The 19,096-nt window shown below is 40.8% G+C and overlaps 1 protein-coding gene across 2 annotated transcripts in view; it reads right to left on the bottom strand.

Moving 5' to 3' along the window:
* Positions 1-10,100: 10,100 nt before the first annotated feature.
* Positions 10,101-19,096, bottom strand: part of LOC103389558 (Krueppel-like factor 7) — a 39,193-nt gene continuing 30,197 nt past the window's right edge. The window contains exons 3-4 of one of the 2 annotated variants that reach the window (XM_008325010.3): positions 16,396-16,519; positions 10,101-11,740 (exon numbers count right to left, since the gene is read on the bottom strand). In XM_008325010.3, the coding sequence (XP_008323232.1) occupies positions 11,689-11,740; positions 16,396-16,519 (176 nt within the window). In that variant the 3' untranslated portion in view covers positions 10,101-11,688. Of the gene's footprint in view, positions 11,741-16,130; positions 16,520-19,096 lie in introns of those variants that run through there. The other variant, XM_025062664.1, reaches the window with a different exon arrangement.

The raw sequence follows: 19,096 nt of genomic DNA, 5'->3' as shown, positions 1-19,096 counted from the left end.
ACGGTGTATGTTCAGAAAACGTGCCAATAAAGTTGGTTAAAGCCTGTGCTGCTGCAAACATGGTCCATCCACTCCTACTGGAGTTAAAAACAAATGCTCAAGAATTAACATTTTAAAAAAGGAGCTAATAATTACTGCTGTCAACCAGACAGAAGAACAAAAAACAGATTTGGTCCATAAAAAAGCTGAACAAACAAACCCTGAATTTCCCTGTTCATACTGAGAGTTCTTCAGAGCTGCTGCTCCGTCGCCGCCTCGTTTCTTTCACTTAGGGTAACATTCGCAGCAAAGAAATTCACACAGCTCCAGTGTGATATGATGTAGGACCTACTGTAACAGAAACAGCCTCGGAGCTGAGGAAAAGCATTCCTTCATGGCTTTGACAAAGTGCAGAGGAAAATGTCGTTTTCCAGCTGAATATTTCTGCTGCTGGGAATCTGAATGATATCCCACCTTTAGAAACTGACACTGGAAACTGTTAAAGAGAACATAAATATAAAACCTGCTCGTCACGCCGGCTTGCTGTAGCATATGTAAGCAGCAAGGTGTGTACAAAGCAATGGATCGAGTGTTTAAACACGTACACGGACACGCAATCAGGCAGAGAGATGCCAACAGCCCTCGCACCTGCACCTGCACGCTGAGACGTATGTGAAACAGAGAGGCGAAAAAAAAAGAGCTGAACGCTCAGGTCTGTTGATCTATTTTTACTGCCAAGCAGGGGCCGGAGAGAGAGGGGGAGAGAGAGAGAGAGACAGAGAGAGAGAGAGAGAGAGAGAGAGGGGCTATGTCATAATGCATGGCTGTGTAAAACTGCCGTGGCCGCCTCACCGCTGCTCCCTCCCTGAACTTCCAGGTGTTCTGTCAAACAGGCAGCTCTGTGGTTGATCTCTGTGGCAGCACAGGACCAGGCCAACACAGGGAGTGAGGATTGATTCATATCTGTCTCAGCGGTGTGGAGGCAAATTCAGATGTGTCAAGTTCTCCTGTCACAGAAACAATATGGCTGCTCAAATGTGTTGAGTTATTTACTAAGCCTTAAATCTGGAAACTCTGGGAACTTTGATTTAATTATCGGACATTTAAACCTACATTTTGAAACAATAACTGAACATATACATTTAAATCTCTATTCAAATTCAGCATTAAAAAAATTACAACCAGCTTTAAAGACAGAAATAGGGCAACCTTACACAATGACTGTACCGTTGTACACAAATAAATGTAGTACTTCATATTTGGTACTGTACCTGAATTCAGGTTCAAGTGCATTTACAGAAAATGTAAACAACTGATGAATTAATGATGCCTTTAGAGAACAGGTACCAACGTTTTGGTGAAATTGTTGTTGAACATTTGGGCTTTGGTGTCAGATCAGACGGCTAACAGTTGTTTTTTTTTATGTTTTATCCTGACATTTAGACCAATATCGGACCAATACCCTATAATAACAAGGCCTATGTTTTTGAATGTACTACTGTAAGCCTGTGCATTTAGATAAATGTTGATTTAAAGCAGTGTAAGTCCTCATATCCATACATCAACACAATCAAATGACACATTCTGCGTAAAAAAAGTCATTTCCTTGTGTGTGATAACCATAGATATAATCTTGTTGTTAGATAAAGAAACCCAACCATCAGACGTGTGTGTTTTCACACCCTCACAGCGTACATACAACTGTCTACATCTTCGCTGAGGTTTCTGTAACTGTACAACTGACAGTTCTGGGCATTCTGGGTAATATGAAGACAGTAATAGACAGTGGGCCCATCTTTCCTTCTCGCATCTGTAGAATTAATAGCATTCGTTTCGCCATAAAAATCTAGACGTGGTTTGGGGACAGGCTGCGTGAGCATCAATACAGGGGGCGGGGCTGCGTCTAGGTGACACAAGGAGGGAGACTAATGAAAGCTTGATGAGGGTGCTTCTGTGAATCCACCAGCATGATTAGGCCTTAATTACCAAGAGCCACCTCGACATATTCCCTATAATTGGAAATACCTAAGCACTTCGCTGCTCGTGGCGTCAAACCAAAGGATCCGTGTCTCATGACCGTTCGCAAAACAAGCTTCAATCATGTTATCGATCAGCATTACTCTGCAAATGGAGACGTTAAGGCATTCCAAACTGGAGCCTGCCTTCCTGTGGTTGCTGCTCCTTTGTATTTTCTATGTAACCACTGTTATCTTCCAAGTCGGTGCCAGAGTGCACTGACAGCCCCTGAGCCTTGAATAAGATGTTGTGAGCGCAGCTTTTCAAACTTGTAGCTGCTTCCCACTGTGGTGGCGTCTCCTTGTTGCCAGATGTGACAATAACATCCATATATTGCTGCCAAACGCCCACAAGACACCCACAGGCGTTGGCAGCTTCCTTGGCAAAAATCTTCAGTTTCACAACAGCAAAGATAAAAAAGGCTCTTTATATTCTGCTGGTTCAGAGATTTCACTGCTTGGCCTGAAGAATCAAGTCTTTTCTTTCTTTAGCTCGGTGCCGTCACACTATTTAAACCCTACGTCAACGGCTCTAACCAAAGCCCCATCATTGAAATCAAAACAAAGACAGTAATTGTGAGCAGTGCCGAGGTGTCGAGACGGTCGTTGGTGTGGGAAAAACAGCAGATGATTCAAAGGCAGGAAGAAAAGGCAGACAAAGACTTAAAGATTTCAATATTTATTTACCTTTTATGTAAATGTTTTTAGTGTAAATGTTCCTTTAATAATCAGAGGCAGTCACCTCTCTTCATCTTGCATGTCCAAACCATGTCGGGAGACTTTACCTACAGGAAGTTCAGGGCTTTTTTTTATATATATATATAAAGTTCTAATCCCGTCCAGCCTTGTCACTACCTATGAACAACATCTTCCCCTCGTCAGTCTTGCATTGGAACACGTCTTCAGACCATAACAATAAACTGCACCTGGTCTTCAAAAAAATAAAACATAAATCATTTTTTTCAGCTTCAAAACCATAATTTCCTGATTTCTTTTTTTTTTTTGCTTTTTTTCTAGCCAGATCTTCCTGACATTATATTATTTCCACCCCTTATGTCGTTGACATGGCTGCTGGATTTTGGTAGGTAATAGAAATGATGGCCTGAATTATTTTTAAAATCTTCCTTGTGTACTCTCTCAAGGTACAATACAAGGTCAAGTACTGAAGAAAATCCCTAAAGTGAATTCCCGTCAAATGAAAATACATTTGAACGGCTTGACAAGATAATATCATGACACGTCTAATTTCTATTGTCTGAGGAGATTTACCTCAATGCAATTATTTGATGCAAAGCAGTGTGAACATGGAAGGGGACAAGGTTAGCAGGTAGGTGAAGCCGAGCATTCAGCTGTGGTCTTTATCAACACAGCCGTTCTGTTGTTCCGATTATTCTGCTTGGGATCCCCTGGTGTAATTAGCTGGATAACAAATACTCCTCATTCCACAGTCTGCCGGTGAATCGATGATGTTATATCCACCGTGTGTCAGGTGTCACGGGGGAACAGGAGAGTGAGCAGGATGGGGGAGAGGTTTTTTTTTCAACCTGGAGTTACTGAAGAATATATCCAATAATAAAGGGATTTGAAGGATTTTCATCCAGGAGAATTACTCAATAACTGTTGGTTAATTATGTTCTTCCTGGTTGATGATTCTGGTTGTGATTGGACAAACTCAACTGTCCAATTTGGGGACTGTTGCTACAGACAGCATTTAAAATTTAGTTACACAATGGTGACGAAAAACATCTATGGGCTGCTGTGTTTATAGTCTACACCTAGTGGCCAGAAAATCAACTGCAGAATAAGAAAACATTTTTAATAGATCAAAAATGATGAGTACCCTCAGAATGGGATGTAGATGTTTAGAGCCAACACCTGCTGGCCATTAGCAGTACTGGAGACAAAGTGCTGCTACACAATTAGACATTAAGAGGCGACGTTTTACAGTATACATTTTCTAGGTAGAAAACAGCCTTGGAAAGATTCTGGTGGCATGCATCAAAATAAAAATGCATTTTGGGTAAGAAGCTGCAAACATGGGAATTGGTGGGCCCTGAGGCGGGACTTTAAACATTCCAGGTGTAATATTTCAATCACACAACCAGTCGGTCAAACTTTTTTCACCTCCAGCAGCTATTCACCATGAAGCTGCATCACGCTCCATTTGCAAACGTGTGCGTTAACCTTTAACGTTCAAGGGAACGAGGCCCTTTTCCTGCTCAAAAAGCCATTAGGGCCATTTAGCCCAGGCTGTGAGCTCACACACAAGCTTATATCCATTAGAGGGAAATGAAAATGACAGACAGAGAAGCGCTGCTGGCGCGCACAACCTTTATTGGAAAAAATGACTCCATCATTTCTAATTTTATACTGCGTCTCTGGGACTGCCGCAGAAGGTTCAGTTAGGTAGATAATATGAGTCTGTCTGTAATTACAGATAAAAGAACATGAAGTTGGACAGATACGTGTAAGCCTTCTGATGAGGGTGCCCATTTCAATTAGGGAGCATCGAATGAAACAAAAAACCTTATGGGAGTTTTTCACTGCCAGACCCACGGAGAATTAATCCACAGCGTAGGGCCATTTACCAGGGAGTAATTACTCTCTAATTATCCATTAGTTATTCGATTACCCTTTTATCAGCTAGTAATGGTCAAAAGACAGGAATAGTGGATAAGTCATCACCTTGGATGGTAGCAGATGTAATTAACATGCTGGAGCCCCCTCAGAGGGAGGGGGAGGGGGAGGGGGGCTGTGATGGAGCAGAGTAAAGGTATTCTGGCACCTTTCCTCTGTTTGATCAAAGGGATCAATCCCGCCCCACTTTTAATCTCAAATTAATTTCTCTGAATAATTGTCCATTCATCTTTTCATGGAATACACACATCTATAGAATACACACATTTCCAGAAAAGTTAGTACACTTACTGTAAAAATGACTTCTATTTTTTACAAAGTTGAATAAAGATGGTGACAGGGCTGACAGGTCCATGATTGTTCTGTTCCAGTTTGACAATATATCCACAGATCAGCTGTTGAACAGTTGGTGATAGACAAAGATATTCAGCTTTTGGTGGATGTGTGAGGTCTTCCTTTCCTCCTGTGTGTGTGTGTGCTTTAATCAGTGTCATCACACTCACCTGTGTCTCAGTCATCAGTCTCACTGGTGTCACCTGGTGCCCTCTCCCTCACTCACGTGGTTCAGTGGGTGTTGTAGCCATGTTAATGGTGCTCTGTGTTCATGCTGTTGAAGTTCTCCTCTTCCTTCCGTGTTCTGAGCTCTTTGCTGTGACCCAGGGAGTTTTTTAAGTCGCCAAAAACTTCTTTGAATGTCAATTGTAGGACCTTGTTATTTTTTTGCAGGTTTCATTTTTAACACCTTGTAGAATGAAGGGAAGTTCCACTTTACAAAAAAATCTTTAAGTTTTAACTGAATTTTTAAGGAAGGGAAATTGGGTTTCTAAGCATAGAGAGCTAAAACATTGTTAGCCACCCAAAGGCTCTGTGATTGTGGACTGATAAGGGATCCAAAACCGTTATATGAGGGCATGGATGATTAGGTGTTCATTGTTGCAGGACGGAGGAGAGCAGCCAAAAACCACCAGTACTCCACTCCAGAACTGCTTCTACCATTTATTACACATAATTACATTCTTAAATAAAAACGATTCACCGAACAGTTCCTTGCATAGAGATATTACAATACCAATTTAAAAAAGGAATTATGAAACAAACCGGTAACAAAAATAAATCTTTCTCATTTTTCCATAATAAAGAACATCATTGTACTCATACGTCATAATATACAAATGATAAATTTGAAACACTTTGTACAGCGAAAGAAACAAAGACAGATAACACAGGAGAAAAGAGGAAGAGATGCTTAGTGGTGGTCGGGGGGGGGGGGGGAAATTATGTCGGAGAAAACTGGGGGGGGGTGAAGGGGGGGGGGGGTGAGGATGAGGGAATGCTGGTAAAGTAGGAGAAGGGGTGCATTTGATTAATATTCAGTCTTGGAAACAGGGATGGTGTTACACATAACAATGCAGCCCCTCACCTGTACCCACAAACACACACACACACAGACACACACACAAACACACACACAAGGCTGTAAATAATGTAAAGACACAGGGGTAAAACAGGACTTCAGTGTATATGTGAGCTTTTGTGTGAGTATGTACTTGTGCATATACAGATAAATATGTCTGAGTATGGATGTTTGTGCATGTACTGTATGCACGAATTTCCTGTGCTTGTGCGGGTGTGTGCAACGTTTGTTGTGTGTTTTCAAATTTTGATCTGCGATATCGTGTCCATGTTTCCAGTCCAGTCCTATGAGATGGAGTCTCAAAATGAATGCAAGTTATGAAGGAAAAGTCCGAGTCAAAAGTCTGAGATGGTAACAATCCCTTCATATTCTCTAAATATGGGCCACATAAACATAATAATATGTCGGACACAATTCCAGGCTGATGAAAAATCCCACAAAGTTAGTATTTGGGCCACTGTGTCAAACTGAAGAGGCCTCTTCTGAATCACATTCATTTAGTCGAGTTTGTAGTTTGTCATTTTTGCAAGGAGTGACCCAAATTAGTTTTATGATATTTGGACCCCATTTGTCATTAAATATGCTGTCCACTTTTGACTATCATTCATTTGTGTGGCCAAGATAAAAGCCAGCAGTCTGTCTGACCCATTCACTGCCATATGTGGCCCATATCTGCATGCACTCTGGGTACGAACTTGCTGAGGACAAGCAGGTTTACAAGAATGTTGTCCTCACGACCCTCAAATCAAAACAGTCTAGATGAAAAGTCTAAATGCTATGGTTCAAGTCCCAGTCAATGGTTCAAGTCCCAGTCAATGGTTCAAGTCCCAGTCCATGGTTCAAGTAGTCCCAGTCATGGTTCAAGTCCCAGTCAATGGTTCAAGTCCCAGTCCATGGTTCAAGTCCCAGTCAATGGTGTTTAGGTTGAGTCACAATAGAATACTAGCTCTAGACCTTTAAGATGTGAATATGTTTTTGTGCTAAAGACAGCTATCATACAGACTTCTTACTCCGTGGTCACTGTTGGTGAAGTGAAGTGTGAACCCAGAAAACAGCATATGCAAGTGAGTTTCTTTTTTTTCTTTTCTTTTTTCTTCTCCCTATAAAAAAAAGTCAGAGTGCAAATACAAACAGACAAAGAACAGACAGGCACCGCAGAACTGACATTCAATAAGATGACACAAGAATATGGAACCACATCCTCAGAAACCACATGAAATGAACCTGTCCAGGAATCACATTCACAATTTTTCAAAACAAAATCCCAGATTCAGTCACATGTGGAACTAGACCTTTTTTTTTTCTTTTTTCTTTTTTCTGAAGCGCACCCTCATGTGAAATCCACAGTGAAATAAAAACAAAGGGAAAGGGGGGGAAGGGAAAACACAGCAGGGATGTGAGTATTCACATGTGAGGCAACTCCTCAGTTCAACAGGAGAGTTTTCCACTGAAATACTGACACACAAACGTAGAGCTGCCATTGATGATACACGTTTAAAGCATTGTTTCTGCTAGACTGCATCCTCGCCATCTCAGCTAAACTGAAAACCAACTCTGAAAAATGTATCATGTATCAGACCTTATTTTTTTAAACCACCATATCTGAGAAGATTCAGCCTTTTTTGAGTCCTGTATCAGTTAGGCTCAAATGATTAAGATTGACAAATTCTTTTTTGTTTAAAGCATTTGTTGCTCGTGCCATTCACACTGTTTTAGGGCTTTACATAATTCAAAAAAATTCCAAAATGACAAAAGGTTTTCTATTTATGTGCTTTCATTGTTGACAATTTGGCAGAAGCAAAGTAGACCTGCAAGAGTGAAACCTAAGAAGGAAAGAACTGGAAAAGGCTACTTTGGTTTAGTGAGTAACTCCATATGAAGAAGGTTCAGAGAAAATGTGACAACCCACAGATAAAATATGAATTGACATTCTGAACTAATTGGATTTTCTGAGTCGGAGCATGTCTGAATCATTCCTTAAGGATAGAAACAAAGTCAATTTTTGTTCCCTGTCTCTGAAATACTATACTGTACTAAATTACAGTATTTCGACTGGTATTCAGAAAGCTTGAAGTTCACTCCCAATACTCCATATGCGTCTCAACGAAAGGCTAAATCAGAATTACTGCTCCGGGATCCGTAGTTGGGGCATCCATGTAAACATGGACTCAGACAAGTGGTGGCGCTATAACTTGTAAAGGGGAATTAGAACTACTGGGGTTTTACTCCACAAAAGGAGGTCAACTCGTCTACTACAGGCAAAATAGTTTAGTGATGGACGAATGAGGTTGAAAGTTGAGTTGCAATCACTTCTAACTTTCTTAAAACTCTTCTAACTCATCCAGCAACTAAAACTTTAGCTACAGAGCTCAGATACAGGTTTTTCAAAAGATTTGAAAGAAGTATTTTATTATTATTATTATTGAAAATCCTCAGATGACATTAGACGTCTGTGACATTTTTGCACTCATTACAAAACAAGCTTACTGTATTTTCCGGACTATAAGTCGCAGTTTTTTTCATCTTTCGGCTGGGTTTGTGACTCATATTCAGGTGCGACTTATATATGAAAATATATCATTTCACATGTTTGTCATTTTCACACTGACAGCCATGGTGCAGCCAGGCTTGTGTACCAGTATCTGCTACTCCTGTACCACTGGAAATTTACATTTTTGTTGTTTTGACACTAGTGCGACTTATAGTCCGGACAATACGGTACGAGGGGTATTATAAGGATCTCAATTCTGAAATGTATGACTCAAGGCAATTTTAATATTTGTTTTCATACAGAGTTACTTCTTAACCTAAGAAATATTCATCCAGTCTACTTCCAGGGCTCCATCATTGAAAGCGGAGATCTGCAACAATGTTGCCTGGTGTAGATGCAATCACCCTCACAAATGGGTGACATTTTATCCAGAAATGCCATTTACAGAAAAAATATAGAAGTGTCTTTGTAGTTTTTCATTTTTCTGATCATTATGTCTTATGACGCAGCCTCTCAGTGTTGAGTGTTCATTACAAAAGGCTTGTTCGCACATTAGAAAGGAAAGTCTACACCGTTTATACGAGGCAGCGGGTGATTTAGTATCTACTTCCAGAGGTGCAGACAGATCATGTCTGGTTATGATTGAAATGGTCTGCGTTCATAGCCCAAATTGAAAAGCACCTCTGGTTCACAGAGTGAAATCAATTTTATGTGTCCCTTGCCAGGAAGCAGATTGCTGTGTGCTTCACTTCACCTCAAAAGTATTAAAACTGCTGTTACAAAGAGAATCATCAAGTTCACCAGTTTCCTCATCATCTTCCTCGTCTGAGCTGCCATTTCAGGATCTATTTGTGAATCACGGACAACAGTTTAAGGTGGCGGAGGAAATGTTTGGGACTTTTCAGCCAGACTAACACAGCAGATTCCTGTGAGTGCCAACTAGGGGTTGTACAGACTAATCAACGGGTCGACCAGGGTTTGACCTCAACTAGACACTGATAACGTGCTTTTAACGCCCACAACATGAACGCCTCACAGAGATGTTTGTTGGCACCAGGTGAGTTCACCGGATGGAACTAGTCCATCACTTCCAATCAGTTTAACTGTCTTCTACTGCTGACTTCACAGCTTTGGTAACTGTGAGCATTAACTTTAATTCTATTCCAAAGTGAGGGAGAAAGCCAGAAAGTTAAGGTGGAAAAATGTCAGGGTTGAGTGAGAACGTTTTCGGCCGCAGAATTAAAGTGAACGAAAAGCCGGGGATTATTCCAGGGAATTTAGGGATTATTTGGAACACATCAAATTCCCAGAATGAAGACAGGTGTCCCATCTAGTCAGGTTGCTCCTATGTCACCTGACAGCCAACCACGTTAGTGGGTGAGCGTTCACCTAGCCCAGATTGATGCGGCCTGTGCTTATATGCCAAAGAGTCAACAAGCTAAAGGTGTGACTGAAAATTTGATGCAGCGGAACTGACGACAAGGCTAACCGGCTCTTGGTTGCCTTTCATGCAGAATGTTCTGGGTTCAAACTCCAGAGTAACTTGTTGACTTTAAAAAATCTCAAGTCGTGCAACCCCTAGTGCAGTCATGTGTCCCTTTGTCTCGTTCTATTGCTAATCCAGCCCCACCAGCCCGATGCCAACCACCCACTGGTGAAAATAAACAATTCCCATTTTAACCAGCTCTGAACTCAACCAAATGTGGGAAAAAGGGGAACACAGCCCAGCAACATGTCACAGACAGATACATTCACCTTGATTTGCTCAGAGAGGAGTCACCGGATTGATTGAACTTCTGAGTTGTCCTATAAGGTTTTTGCATCTGCAGCAGGTGCAAATCCGTATGTGTGGAGCGGAAATCAGCCGGAATGTTTTCAGATATGCATAGGGCTGGGTTAGGTGGAGGTGTTAAATGTGGCTTTTCTCTGAAAAGAGCTGCTAAATTCTGATGTTGTTCTACATGGATGGTGCGAAAAGAGAAGATCTTCCTCAAACTCACTGGCTGACCAGATGCCAATCCCTCTTAAAGGCTAAAGAGATCATGTTAAGCATCTGCTGTAGTCCCTTGTGTTTACTTTATTTTAATTTAATTTTTTTCTGTCCATTTCCAATGAGTTCTTCAATGTCTTTTCAATGGTTTCCTTCCTGAACCAATCAGAGACTGTTTTCTTAGAAACAATATGGCCCTTCACAGTACGTTCATTGTGACGTCATCCTGTGTGCTATGGCAGTCAGCTCTGACTTGTGCATTTGGCCGCCTGCTGTCCGTGGGCCGTGTGAACGAATGTCAGGGTCCAGCGACTTCCAAATTGTATCCCAGTTCAAGACAGTATGGCCTTTTCTTAAGCAAAAAAAAAAAGTTTGTAAAGAGTCAATTGTGCAACAGTTTCCGACAATAGGGGGAAAAAGCACCCTACGGAGGCATCAAGCAGACGTAGAGATGCTCAGTTTCAAACGTTTTAGGAGGGGAATCAGTCTCTCATAGTCAGGATTAGAAAGACTTATCCAGTAGTATCTGTTACAGGATGGTGCTCATTAGTAAGGTCAGGCCCTGGCATGAACCCCATCAGTATTCACATCAGACTCCCTTCTTTTAATCCTGTTCAAAACATGTGCTCCAACCACACCATTCTTTGTGGAATCATCTGCCAACTGAAGCAGCTCCAGTTGGCAGAGGTGAGAAAAAAAATCTGTCAAATGTTATCATTATAATTATAATGATGAGAATAACCCTTCGAAGGTGTATGGATGGTAACTGTGTGAGGGTATTCCACTAAGCTAGCATTGGAATCTTTTAATATACAAACACGTCGTGTGAAGGTTAGTTGTCACTGTGCATCAGTACATAAGGCATCCATGGCCTCACTGGCATGTGGATCACTGCTGTGTGGATGCATCGCAGCTCAGGGACAATCGGTGATTTTCAGGTACATTGTAAGGTGCCGATGGATCGTAGTGAAATCTGGACCAGCTGGTTGAGCACATATTTGCCTGCACACGTGTCCGCAACGGCCAAATTGGATGTCTTTTGAGTCCACGCTGCTGCCTTGGTCACATCCATGTTGGTATGTTTCTGTCCTTTTTACTCTTCCACTCCACCTCCATCCTGCTTCTTTCACTCCTCCACTCCCGCTGACCTCCCTCAAATTCCTCAGATGTGCCTCTTCATGTGCAGCGCCAAGTGATCGGACCGTGAGAAACACCTGCAACCAAAAGAGCAGAGGAACATAGAACAGCTTGTTAGCTTGTCGCCAATGCTGGGAGGAGAGGAGTTTGTTTTGTCGATTGAGCAAAATGTTGCTGTTAGCTAGTGAGCGCCGAGCCACTAATGCACACGCAATTAGTATATGTGTAACTAATTCATAATCAGCATTTTCAGCAGCTCTTCTAATGACTTCAGCTGCGCCATGAATAAGTAGAGAGCTCTCAGATTGATCTGTTGAAACGCTGTGAGAGGAGGAGGGGGAGGTTGGGGAGGAAACCGAAAGCTGCACACAAAACATGTGCTGCAAAACGATCGCTAAATTAGATGTAGCAGAGCCCCTCATATAAAAACCAGCTCGTAGAATTGATGAGGCGTGGCGGCACAGTGAGAAAGAAAAATTGCTCTTAAAGCAAAGTGGCCTGTTTTTACACGAGACTTTCACAACCATTGATTGACACAAACCCTTTCAGCTGGTGCTTTTTGTCCCACATGCATGCTACATAGAGGTGCGGCCACTGAGAGGACACACGCTGTCTCAGATCCTTTTCTGGATCAACAGTGTCTTTGTTGGATGCTATTTGGAGACGTATTACAGCTCAAGTCCTGAGAGTTGTGCTCTTGGTTTCTTCTGGAAAAAGCTTCTACAAAGACACATGCTCTCAGAATGAATGTGAAAAATACATGGTTATATAGGCTTCATTTCTATTTTACTGATGTGTATCATCATGTCTTTGAACTTGCGTTTTCTCCCCCAGGTGTTTGATCAAAAAAGTGCATTTTTGAGCATAGTGTTGTTGTTTTATTTTAAATTGTACACATTTTACATTGAAAAAAAAATTGGTTAAATGATTCAGTCAAAATGTTCTAAGACAGAGGACACTACTGTAATGTCACAAGTGTCTGAATAAAACACCTCAAACATTAAGACACATTCTAAGGCATGGAAGCCTGATGTAATTATTGTAGCAGATTCAAACCTGAATAACATCATGAAAGAAAGAAACTCAAACTGGATTCTTCAACCAAGAGACAAGAAATCTTAATTTTTTTTTCTTCCTTTGTAGACTCTTGGACGTGGTGCAAATGTGACTTGTTGCACTTTTGTTTTTTACAGTATTTACTTGACTCTTGTTAGCTAACATCAGACTTGTCGGCAGCGCATTGGCGGACCTTTGTGTCCCAAACAAAATCAAAATGAACACTTTGGAGAGCTCATAAATTATTAAAAGGCCAAATATATTTGGAGGAAACATAAACAGTCTGGACAAAAACCCAGAGACTGACAGAAACAACTGTCTCAGATGACAACATGAATCAGTGTTTGGCCAAGACGGCAAGTTACACAGTGATGAGCCACGAGTCATCAGTCTTACTGTCACACCTGCAGCTGTGTGTGTGTGTGTGTGTGTGTGTGTGCAAATGCATTCTCGATCAATAGTTAGCCCAGGAAATGTGGCGAGGTTATTGTGTGTGTTTATGTGTGTAAATGAGTGTGCGCTCCGTGAGACAGATGGTAAAGTATGAGTCACGACTTGCGGGCACGACACCAGCTGGCACATCGTAGGGTCTGTCTCCTCCCCCTCCACCCCCCCCTCACACCCTGTGCCTCATCTTCCACCACTGTCGTCCCCTCTTCCTTCATCTCAGCAGGGTGCGTGTGTGTTTTAGGCCAGAGGGGTTTCGCATCTTTTGACACATGACAGAGGAGGACCTGAATAAGGGATGTGCCTGCAGGGTAAGATAGGAGGAGGAAAATCAAGGAGAGAGAAATACTGTATTTACAGTCTGACCATCTGAGACCTGATGATGATCAAACACACACACACACACACACACACACACAGACACACACACCCACAGACCATGGTAAAGTACCTGAGGTGAAGAGGGATTTCTTTGTGTCCGGTCATAATGAACCAAAGTCTGGTTCAAGATCAGTTCACTTTTAGTGTCCGTATTGCATTGTTTACAGTGTAAACGAAAGGAACAACATCCAAGTACTTCATCCCCTTATATTATCACCAATTATATTTGTCGGAGCACGGAATCCTGTCGCAGGACTGATTGGATGGTTAGTTGGGCCTGATTTTGGCCCACAGGCCACCAGTTGATGCTCACTGCTTTATGTAGTGTTGCAGGTATTGTTTTGTTACAACAGCGTGTTACGTAAATACCACATTGAAATGTATTTTAAAGGGAAGAATGTAATAAGACCCCTGCATTCATTATCCTCATCTCCAGGTTTTAAGTTTGGTTTGGAAATGACTTTTAATCTGTTTTTTATTATTATTATTATTCATTTTCATCCCTCTAAATGGGATCATTTTAAAAATTCACAAATTTTATTAAAATATTGATTTAGGTTTTAGGACGGGCAGTAATATGTTGAAAAAAACAAATAAAACAGCTACTTGTCCTGCAGTTTATTGGACGATTCCCATGATACAAATAACACTTGATTAAATTGACTGATCGACTATAAAACGGAAGCCGCTAGAAGGAGAACTAGAACATTTACTAGAACATTTTAAGAACTGCATTTATATCTCAATAATAACAGAATGGCCAACACATAAAACATATCAGGCAGATTTACAGTGTTAATTCAAGTGTATTAGACATTTTAGTTGTCATTCTGAGACTCTTGCTACAGGTACTTTTATTTGTTACAAATAAGGAGCAATATGTATGTTTTTTTTTTTTGTTTTTTTTGAGTTTCCATGTAACGCCATGAAAATGACCTTTTGAACCACACTTTCACCTGGGGTGTGTTGCCTTTAAATACTGCACTGGCTCCTGCAGATGATATTGCTTAGAGATCCCAGAGGTGTCAGTGAGGAACGTCTCACACAAACACACACACACATACACACTAGTATGTAATTAAAAGTGAGAGAAAGATTTTTGTGTCTGGTGTGGAGCTGATCTTTTTCATAGTGAGACAGTGCCATCTGAATGCTCGATGGTTTCATCAGTGGATGCGCGCTTGAGGGGCCGCGGCAAATTGACATTTCGTGGCGCTTTATAATGAAACTGAAGCCGGGGCGACTAATTAAGAAGCAGGGCAGAGTGGGCTCTTCAACATGACAAAGAAGATGAACCTCCACACCTCTGTCTGAGATTCAGAGGCTATTTCTGCTTCTGAGGTTGCTGACTGTGACATGGGAGGTCACACAGACTGAACAATAAAGGAGTTGGCAAATCTAAGAAAGAGTGCTTTAATAAAGCCCATATAGACAAGGCTGATGGGAGAGTGCAGCAACTTAAGGCTGTTCTTTTTTTAATCAAATAAGTTGAAGTGAAAGTCACTCGATACGCTACAGTACACTTTTTATTAGCACCAAGAACTTTCCTGGAAGAAGATATGCACACACCGTATGTTCTGGACTATAAGTTACTCTGGAGTATAAGTCGCACCAGCCAAAGAATGAAAAAAAGTGACTTACAAGGACAGCTGATACTTGTACACAAGCCTGTAAAATTATATTGTTAATATATACAGTAAGTCACACCTGAATATAATTATAAAAACTCAGCCAAAGGATGAAAAAAGGTGCGATTTACAGTTCGGAAAATACGGTACGTGAATTAGCTAAAAGTTACAGTTAAGTTCACCAGAACCATGACCATCAACAATTTGGTCGATAGCTTTTTGCATTTTGGAATATATATTTATAACTCAAAATTCTGGGAAATGATTGAATCTCATTACTGGATTTTAAAACTGAAGGCTTCTGTGACATATCTGTCAACACAGGGTGACCATTGAGGCCAGCTCACTTGGCAGAAGAGAAACAACTGTGTACTAGTGAGGGGAGTATCAATACACACACGAGTATAGATTGAACATTGATTACTCTCATAAATTATTGATAGTAATTAATTAATGAAAAAAGCACATGTGTGTCTTCAACATCTTTCAGGATAACTGACCACACAGAGGCCTTTGGGCTGCGTCTTCTGGTATCACCCATCACCACTAGAGTTTGGGGCACTATGGACCCTTGGCTGATTTAATCAATCATATTATAATGTATTAATGTTATCTCCAGATTGAAATAAAAACCCTGGTATTAGCATATCAACAGCATCCTTCAAACTGTCCTTTTTATCCTAGAAAAGACTTTCAAGTTGTCTGAGTTCCACCAAAGGCACACGAGTACAAATTAGAATTCCACACCAGTAAAATGTGGTGGTGCTAACAAGGTCTACACCTCTGTCTCCATGTGAGAGCAGCTTCCAAATCAGGGCCATGCATCGCCATGTGTAAAAGACTCACTATTAATATGCTGCACTGGGTCCTGTCTGGGTACAGAGCAGAAGGGAGCATCCCTGGGATTCTCATTGAAAAGACTGAGCAGGTTGGCTCCTGTGTGTGTGTGTGTGTGTGTGTGTTATAAAAGGGTGTGCATTAGTAAAACTGCCAACACACTTTCAAACTGGGTCAGTATCAAAGACATTTGAATGTGTTACCAGCATCTGGTAGGTGCCTTTCCACAGCACCGAGCCCTACTGTGTACAAAACACAATAGGAAAAACATAACCCACTGTGAAAGTGGAAACACTTCAAATGACGGTGAAAAAAAAGGAAGAAAGAGGAGAAAATATAGCAGGAGAGACGAAAGGAGGAAGGAGACGTGTGTTTTGACAGACCTGTCACAGTGGTTGCACTTAAAAGGCTTGGCGCCAGTGTGTTTGCGGTAGTGCCTCGTCAGCTCGTCACTCCGGGCGAATCGCCACTCACAGCCCTCCCATGAGCACTTATACGGTTTCTCACCTGTGAAAAACAATGACCGGTCAAAATATGGATTTATATGAATTGACATTTAGCCAAAACACACAGTAAAAACAGGGTATAAGCTGAAACAATTCAACAACTGCAATGTATTAAGGTCCAACGTGATTATCTTAGGACATATCCGCTAACAGTTAACAGCAAGAAAACTAATAGTGGAAGTAGATCGCTAAAATGTAGCTGATAAAGGGAAGAATATCAAAAGCAGCCAAACGATAACTAACAGTCAGTCTACAAAGAGCAAAAATATACATCTACTGAATGTAAATGAGCAGTTAGCTTAAACTTTGGCAAAATTAGCTGTGTGTCATCAACGATGGTGCAATTCAAGACAATCAGGGTTCAGTGTAAACCAGTGATAACCGAAGATAATCCCACACGTGAAAATAATAAAGAAAGAAAGCAGTAAGCTAACATTTAGCTTACTGCTAACATTTCAATATTGGAAGTATTTCTCTATAAAGTTTTTAAAATAAGCCTTGACAAAACAAAAGATCCTCAATAATAATAATAATTAAAAATCAAACCAAAAAAACTCAAAGTCGGGAAACAAAACCAAACAAACCAAAAAAACTCAAAGTCGGGAAATTCATACATAAACAACATACAAATAAACTGAGGAGATTGTTGCAGGAAAGCTAGCCGTATCTAAAATTTTGGTGAACGTTTAAAAATATGTTGCCAAAAAAACTACAAAACAAAAATAGAATATAATTTGTAAATTAGCACTGTAAAGGCAACATTTCATGCAAATCGACAAGGATTTCTAGGGGTTAGCTATAGCATTAGCTAAAAAGTTTGTCTGCAGTAGCTTAACAGTAGCTTAAATTACAACAAAGCAAAAACAGCTTGCAAGTTAGCCTCCAAATGGTTGAAAGACGATCTGAGAAAATTGTTTGCAGGAGAAAAGTTTTAAATGATTCTATTTCTTAAACAAATGATTCCACACAACATTAAAACATCAGAAATCACAACACAAATGGTGGTCTGTAGTCTGCCTGGAGGTAAAGAAGACCAGCACCAGGCAGGAAGAACTGGGCGGAGGAATCAAAGCAGAAAATAAGTGAAAGGAAGAGTGGAGGGTGTTGGTGTTGATAATTAGGCCATTCTTGTGGCAAAATGGCCAGTATAGACCAAAATGTGCCAGCTGCGTCCAGCCCATGAGATGTCACCTGCATCAGTAACATCCCATCTGGACCAGTGGCTTTTTTTGCTGGGTACAGACAGTTCTGACACACTGACCAGCTCCGCTCCAGTGGCTGCAGCTCCTTGGAGACAGACCTCCTGTGTTTAATGTGATTATCAAAAGGAAACACAATCAATAGATCCACTGCTCTGTGATGACACTGAAGACTGACGGGGACAATGGTGGTTTGGTGCCATTGTCTATTCTACACCAGCTGTATACTGCGTGGCACGATCTGGTCACGGAGAGAAGAAAAAAAAATCAATAATGTATGTAGAATGTATGAGCCTCGGTTAAAGGTACATTTCAAGGTTTTCTTTCCGAAATTGTGAATTTTGGAAGGATGAAATCTTGTTAGGTTTCATGGTGACTATTTTCTTTCCTTTTTAATGCCTAACATTTTCTTCCAAAGAGAAGTTTGGGCAGAATTCCAGCAAAAATGTAAATAAATGAGTTGTTTCTTTAAGCTAGCCTAACAGTGATACAAAAGTCTAAAGGGAGTGAAATACCTTACACCAGCTCTGACACAAGTTTAAATAAAGTCAAAGGAAATTCCTGATAAAAGCTAAAATGTCAGTATACTTAGCAAACATTTGACATTAAAATATAACAGCTAAAGGCTAACAGAGAGGATAGTCCAGACATACTATCAATCCAGATAGTAACAACCAGAAACAAAATGCAAAATTACCCAAAATGAAAAAAATGTTCAAACAAATGAAGTATTATCAAAATAGTGGTCAAGAAGCAATACCCTGTCTAACCTTAATCAGCCAACTTTTGGCTACATGTAGCAAAATGTTTGATGGCCAATACATCTCAGCTTAGCTAAAAGAAATTGTTATGAATGAGCTGAACGGCTGCTTTAACTAAATTAGCTTAAACAACTGAAAATCAGCAGATAAATTAAAAGTGTGTACATTGGTCAGAAATGTAAAATTATCTAAAAATGTTAAATGTTACCAAACATTTACAGCAAAATAGGATCATTTGTTTTCGGCTGTGTAGGTTCTCAATCACCTAGTGTTATTTCACACAGTGTTTTGGATTTTATAAAACTGTTTTTGAGTAAAGCAAAAGAAATGATTCAGACTAAAAAAAAGGATCTTAGGAAAAAAGGCCACTTCTACTAAGATGTTGTATCTTCCAGACTTTGCGGTCTTATCGATAGAGACATCATTATTAAACAGGTTCCCTCAGCTTGTGTTTCCCCAAACTGCCTTGCTTCCCAGAAATACCCATCACAGAAGGCCTGGCTTATCCAGCAGCAGCCAATCAGATTCCCAAGAGGCAGGGATGCCTGGGTGTGTTGCCTAGCAACGTGAGCAGGAAGGAGTGGACTGTGCGTTGTGTGCGTTTGTGTTGGGGGGGCA

The sequence above is a fragment of the Cynoglossus semilaevis genome, chromosome 14, assembly GCF_000523025.1.
Source record: "Cynoglossus semilaevis isolate Cse_v1.0 chromosome 14, Cse_v1.0, whole genome shotgun sequence".
Taxonomy (NCBI): Eukaryota; Metazoa; Chordata; class Actinopteri; order Pleuronectiformes; family Cynoglossidae; genus Cynoglossus; species Cynoglossus semilaevis.
The sequence above is the reverse complement of the archived record's forward strand: the minus strand, read 5'-3'. Positions and strand labels throughout refer to the sequence as shown.